General features: G+C 36.4%; 1 protein-coding gene across 1 annotated transcript; it reads left to right on the forward strand.

The window, feature by feature from the left end:
• Nucleotides 1-253: 253 nt before the first annotated feature.
• Nucleotides 254-5,563, forward strand: LOC108521485 (pregnancy zone protein-like). The gene is made up of 6 exons (XM_017861340.1): nucleotides 254-368; nucleotides 694-808; nucleotides 947-1,056; nucleotides 3,137-3,298; nucleotides 4,979-5,206; nucleotides 5,462-5,563. Exons 2-6 carry the CDS (start codon nucleotides 736-738, stop codon nucleotides 5,561-5,563), a joined length of 675 nt encoding a protein of 224 aa, XP_017716829.1. The 5' UTR covers nucleotides 254-368; nucleotides 694-735.
• The last annotated feature ends 1,771 nt before the right edge of the window (nucleotides 5,564-7,334 follow it).

A 7,334-nucleotide genomic window follows, 5' to 3' on the forward strand; every position in this document is an offset into this window, starting at 1 on the left:
TACAAATATGTAGATATAAATATATTATATATATTTAATCCCAAAGAGAATGTGGTGCTACAGTGCAGTCCAGTTGCAAAGGTTTTAATGGATAACACTTCCTGAGGGAGACGTTTTCCAGACAGGTTTCTACTCGGTGGGCGGCCAGATGATAAAGATGTGTGGGGAACTCTAAAGAGGAGCAGTTCTGTGGAGGAGTGGTAGTGGAAAATGCAAATAGCCATTCTCAATTCCTGATTTATTTCTCATGTGCCAGATACACCTATGGGAAACCTGTCCCAGGACTTGCAACTGTGAGCCTGTGTAGAAAATTATTTCATGTTCCTAACTGTGATAAGCACGAGGTCTGTGAGGAATTCAGTCAACAGGTTAGTAGGCGGTATTCTCCCTCAGTGCTATCGCTGTTTACAACCAGTGAGACTCCATTTTACTAACTAGAAAGAGGGCATCAGGACAAGCCTGTCCCAAAATACCCCCGCCAAAAAAGAAATTTCTGTTCTTAGTCAGCAAGATTCTCATTTGGATGACTAACTTTGGAGGTTACAAAGCAGATATGAGTATTAAGTTCTTGAAGGTCAATTAACATGCTTAATGCAAAAAAAAAGTTTTCTTGTCATTAGAGAGAGAAGAATAGATTGAGTGACTATTGATCTTAGTCAGTTTGACATTTATTGCTTTTGGCATTTTTCTCAGCTCAACAGCAATGGCTGCGTCACCCAACAAGTACACACCAAAATGCTCCAGATTAAAAATATGGGCTTTGAAATGAAGCTTAGAGTGGAAGCCAGGATCAGAGAAGAGGGAACAGGTGTGAGTAATGAATGAACATAGGGAATAAAACAATAAACATTAGTTTACTTTCCATAACAAAATAAAGGTCATTTGTAAGAAAGAAATTTTATGACTAAAGTAACTTCTAAAAGTACTAACTCTTTCTATTTTTCAGACCTGGTAGTCACTGCAAACGGGATCAGTGAAATCACAAACATTGCATCCAAACTCATATTTGTGAAAGTGGATTCACACTTTAGACAAGGAATCCCCTTTTTTGGACAGGTAGGATATATCGTAATGCACAGGTAAGCAAAGTGCCCAGTTACACCTAAGCACAGGACACAATGATGTAGCCCACACTTGATTAGTGTTATCAGTTAATTAATATGACTAAAACTATGAAACCAAGTGGAAATATTTTCCTTTCTAAAGATTACTGATGAAACGAACAGACACATACTAAATGATTATGAGAATCAGAGATACTATTTTAATATGTAGCTAATAAAGATACTTAATGTAATGTGATTTAGTTATTATATCAAATCTCTACTTTTGGCCGGGCGTGGTGGCTCAAGCCTGTAATCCCAGCACTTTGAGAGGCCGAGACAGGTGGATCACGAGGTCAGGAGATCGAGACCATCCTGGCTAACATGGCGAAACCCCGTCTCTACTAAAAAAAATACAAAAAAACTAGCCGGGCGTGGTGGTGGGCGCCTGTAGTCCCAGCTACTCGGGAGGCTGAGGCAGGATAATGTCGTAAACCTGGGAGGCGGAGCTTGCAGTGAACTGAGATCCGGCCACTGCACTCCAGCCTGGGCAACAGAGCAAGACTCCGTCTCAAAAAAAAAAAAAAAAAAATTCTTCTTTCATCCAGTTTAGAATAAATGATATTTCTGTCATGACCCAGGCAGCATCAGAATTTTCAGAGTTTGTAACATTTATGGCTGTCAGTGTTCTTTTTCTATCTGTTGTTCTCTTTTGACATAAATAAATAAGTCTTTAATTTTAGGCATAGGTATTAAAATAGTGTGCATTTCATGGTTATTATTATTATATTGTTTACATGGTTAACTTATATATTTTAACAACAATAAAACAAATAAAATATTAATTTTATTCATATTAATAATTAATTTTACCAGTTTTATAATTAGTAAATTGAGACATTTGGCCAGGCACAGTGGCTCATGCTTATAATCCCAGCACTTTGGGAGGCCAAGGGGAGAGGATCTCCTGAGGCTGAGAGTTCTAAATCAGTCCTGGCAACATAGTAAGACTCTGCCTCTACAAAAAAATAAAAAATAAAAATTAGCGGTGGGCTGGTGGCATGCACCTGCAGTCCCAGCTACTTGGGAAGCTGAGGTGGGAAGATCCCTTGAGCCCAGAGCTTGGATGTTGTTGTGAGTTATAATGGCACCACTGTACTCCAGCCTGGGCAACAGAGCAAGACCTGTTATGAAAGAAAAGAAAAGAAGGAAAGGGGAAGGAAAAGGTAAAGAAGGAAAAAAGGGAAGGGAAGGGANGGCAGGGAAGGGAAGGGAAGAAAACATTCTCATGTGGATTTTCTTAGGTGGTTTGTTGCAGGAGATAATAATAGTGTTATTAACTAACATTTATGGAATAATTATCATACACCAAATATCTTCTGATGTATTTTTATTTTTTTAATTTTTTAAAAAATTGATACATCATAGTATCAATTTTGGAGAGTACATGTGATTATTTAATACATTCAAATAATTTGTGAAGATTCAATCAGCATAATTGAGATATTCATCACCTTAAGTATTTGTCCTTTTCTGCTAAAATTCAAGTTATTCTCTTCTGGCTGTTTTTAAATCACAATGGATTATTGAAAAAATATAACCGCCCTACTCCTCTAATGTATGTTTAGATAATTATTTAATCTTCAACACTACCATATGAAGGAGGCACGACCATTATCCCCCTTTTAATGAAGGTGGAAAACTGAAGCACAGAGAAGTTAAGTAACTTTTTTAGCTAGTAGAGTTCAGTACACAGCCAATCATTCTAGCCTCCATCTATGTGAAAAGGGAAAAACAGCCAGTTTAAATTCATTTCTGTTATTCTTATTCCAAGTGCATATTAAGTGGCATGTTGTAGTTATTAAAAATCTGCCTGACTTTAATGGAAATACTGCGAACTTTCATAGATAAGCTATGTAGGACATGAGAATCCAAATGGAAGGAAACATTTTGTCATAAATATAAAGGTTTGGTGGGGTTTTTTTTGAGGGGGAGCTGGTTGTTTTAGTTATAGCAGCAAAAGCATTGTTCACGTGAGTTCAGGCCTCTCTGGGTGTTATTCACATCAACTATCAAGTATTTTTCTTTTTTAGGTGCTTCTGGTGGATGGGAAAGGTGTGCCCATCCCCAATAAACTCATCTTCATCTCTGCGAGCGAAGCCAATTATTTCTCCAATGCGACCACCAATGAACAGGGTCTTGCACAGTTTTCAATCAATACTACCCATATCTTGGCTAATAAACTTTTTGTCCAGGTAAGTACAGAAAGGCAAACCTGTGAGGACAAGAGAAAACGTTAGGAACAGTGATATATTCATAAGAAACATACAGATTGCATTTAAGAGTGAGAAATAAGAAGATATCTAATGTTGAGGTTATGAATTTGAGGATAATAGAATTTCATGAAAAAAATAGACAGGCATTAGAAAAGACACTACAGAAGTGCCTGATAATTTTGCTATCATTATCTGTAACATTTTATATATTATGAAAAAAATCTTATTTGATTTGGGTCTTGGACAAGATCAGCTGCTTCAGTAATTCATGTAATTGGTTTTATGTTATTTTTCCCATGTCTACTTAGAAATTTTGTAAAGTGATCACACACACACACTTAATATAAATTGTCTAATGATGATGATTAAGAGATTTCTATAGCTAAAAAGTTTTCATGCTTGTCATCTCAAATAAGTGATAAAAGACTAATTTATGGATTTCAGTGTAGATAAATAGCATATAAATTATTTTTGTTTCTCAGTGTTCACATGTTAATTCAGCTCAAAAATATGTAATGATTTTAATGTTTTCTATGTGATAGACACTTGCTGTCCCTAGGATTTAAAAGGTGACTCAATCATGTCCCTACACTTTAAAAGTTCCAATTTTCATAGAGTTGACAGATCTGTACATTATTAGCATGATGTGTTTAGGCGCAAAAGGTTTTTTTAAGTAGGAACTTTATTAGGAGAGCCAATAGAAGAGTCCATAAAATATGCCTAATAAATTTAGAAAAAAGGCCGGGCGCGGTGGCCCAAGCCTGTAATCCCAGCATTTTGGGAGGCCGAGACGGGCGGATCACGAGGTCAGGAGATCGAGACCATCCTGACTAACCCGGTGAAACCCCGTCTCTACTAAAAAATACAAAAAACTAGCGGGGCGAGGTGGCGGGCGCCTGTAGTTCCAGCTACTCGGGAGGCTGAGGCAGGAGAATGGCGTGAACCCGGGAGGCGGAGCTTGCAGTGAGCTGAGATCTGGCCACTGCACTCCAGCCTGGGCGTCAGTGCGAGACTCCGTCTCAATAAATAAATAAATAAATAAATAAATAAATAAATAAATAAATTTAGAAAAAAATAAGTGCACTCTGAAGAAAAGCTAAGGAGCAGTTACCACAAGGGAAATCAAATTGTGCGCTCAACAATATCTGCCAGGCTTAAAGTTTCAGACATCACATGGGTCTTAAAGGTTGGAAGTCACAATAATGATAAGAGGCATAAATGCTAATTTACTAAGGATTACTCTAATTAATTTTGAAGCTCATAAGATAATAGAATGTTATATTAATACAAAACCTAATTTCAATTAAGTCAATTTATGAGGCAATTCCAATTCTGAAAAATCCCTTTTCCATTTGTTTGAGTTATTTATCATTCTCATCGGGATGTCATTTTTCCTCTAGTTCTGAGGGGCAGGAGGAAAATGTCAAAGTAGTAACGAGTTAGCAGAATCAGGGCAAAAGAGATAAATTTGTGATGATTTCCTTTTAATATGTGAGTGTTGAGAGGCTGAAAATTCATTTATTTGGCTGTCAACCAGTATGAGGGAAAGCCATAGTGTATTTTAGAGTGGAAGACACAGTTGTAACTATTCATTTTGGTGAGAAGCTAAGGTGAAGAATTTCAAGACGATATCCTTTCTTTGTTTTTCTGTTTACTCAGGTTTACACTGTGCATCCTAACTTGTGTTTTCACTATTCATGGGTAACAGAAGACCACCAGGGCGCTCAGCACACTGCAAATCATGTTTTCTCCTTAAGTGGGAGTTACATTCACCTGGAGCCTGTGGCTGGTACCCTGCCCTGTGGCCACACACAGCGTATCAGGGCACACTATATACTGAATATTCAGGCTGTGGGAGAGCTATCGGAGCTCAGTTTCCATTACCTGGTAAGAATGAGGCCATGGAATACAATTGCAGCTTATCAGTAGGACAAAAGTGGTCAATAGGTTCAGGACTGTCAGAATAAACTACTTGCACACAACCACTTTGTGTTCTTGTTGTGCGTCCTTCATTCCGTGAGTTTTCTTGAGGTTGATTCTCTCCAGCAGAGATTTGACAACTGAAAGTGGGTCATGTGGGGAAGAGAATGCTGAGACTGTGTCCAGCTCAAGAAAAGTTCCTTTACTGTTTTTTCATTTCAGATCATGGCTAAGGGAGGCATCGTCAGATCTGGAACCCACACTCTGCCTGTGGAGTCAGGAGACAGTGAGTATCCTCAGATTCATCTCTCCTTGCTCCGCTAACACATCCTTACCCTTCCCTCAGTGACAGTTCACAAATGGGAAATCACTTCCATCACCCCTTCCCAGTAAAGAGGACATGCAGGAACATACTCGTCTTATGACTCTCTGGCATTTTAAAATTCAACAGTCAACAGATAAATTTGATTGTCTACTCTGTATCAGTCACTCTGCTAAGGCACGCTAGTTTTTCACTTTCGTTTGTTTCTTCTAACAGTAAAATTAAAAAGCTTCCTTCTATTCGTCTCCACCCCCAATAAAGTGTACATTGGTTAAGTTAATATTGCAGAGAAGAAAAGAGTAATTATCATGGGAAATGGGAAGGAAGAAAGGTGATAGATTTTTTTTTTTTTTTTCTTGTACCAGGCCATGAGTACTTTGTATGTGAAGTTGGATTCACTTCAAGAATAAATTGAGGCCTAGGGAACCAAGATTGTTTACTATTCTAAGTCAAATAATGTAGAGGTTAAACCACTGAAAAGAGAACTTATGAACATTTTTGTAATTAACCTAAACTAAGGCAAACATTTTACCAGTTTCCACCACATCCGTGAGCTAAACTTAATAACCATTAGGATTTGCTCCATGCCTAATGTTTTCTGTTTTTGTGGTTTCTCTTCCTGCTAAGCTGGAAACATAAAATATCAATTTTTAATATTTATTTTTCAGTTTTGAAAATTGAAACAATTTTGAGAAAGTTAAAATTTACAAATTATTAATCAGTACTCTAATAATTAATAATTATTTTAATTAAACATTAAAAACTGCTGCCAGTTTTGAATATCAGTTTTTTCCCAATACTAGTGTAGAGATAGATATACAGAGTGGACATTGTATACATTGTTCCTCTTCAATTTTTGTTGAATAATTTTCTTCTAATACTGGTCTATGTATCACATTCGCAGAAATAATTGAAGGTTTTAAAACATTTATTTGATTTTTTCTTTTATAATATTTCAATTTGAATTTTATTCATAACAGGAAGAGTCTGTATAAAAATCTCTATGTAGTAAAATGAGGAATAGTTATTTAATCATTCACTTTGTGAAGATGCCACAAAATTTTATTGAAAGTAGTTGAGTCAACAATTGGAAACAATTTCTCTGTGTAGCTAAATAAATCACAATTGTTTCATCATAAAATGATTTTAACCACATATTTTAATACTTATTAATTACCGATTTACTCTTCACCAAAGAATTATTGAAAGCCCTTACACCTCTGTGATAGAAGAACAAATTTTATTCACAATTTGTCTAAATTCAACTTTTTAAAACTTTTCAAGTTGTCCAAGTTGAGCTTCCTCATATTGTTCTCTTTTCACACTATTCTTCATACTGTCCAAATTATTATTTCCTAAACTATTTGCCTATTTAATTTTCAGAATTCAGATTTTAAATAATGAAGCCTTCTCAAATTTTATTATTTATTATTTTTATTTTTTAATTTTATTTTAGGTTTGAAGGGTTCATGTGCAGGTTTGTAATATAGGTAAACTCCTGTCACAGGAGTTTGTTGTACAGATTATTTCATTACCCAGGTTCTAAGCCTACTACCCAATAGTCATTTCTTCTGATCCTCTTTCTCCACCCACCCTCCACCCTCCAATAGACCTTAATGTCTTCTGCTCTCCCTCCTCCTACCCTCCATCCTCAGATAGGCCCCACTGTGTGTTCCTCCTCTTTGTATCCATTATGTTCTCATCATTTAGCTCCCACTTATAACCGAGAACATGCAATATTTGGTTTTCTGTTCCTGCATTATTTTGCTAAGA

Source organism: Rhinopithecus bieti, unplaced genomic scaffold (genome assembly GCF_001698545.2).
Source record: "Rhinopithecus bieti isolate Rb0 unplaced genomic scaffold, ASM169854v2 scaffold_61688, whole genome shotgun sequence".
In the NCBI taxonomy this organism is placed as follows: Eukaryota; Metazoa; Chordata; class Mammalia; order Primates; family Cercopithecidae; genus Rhinopithecus; species Rhinopithecus bieti.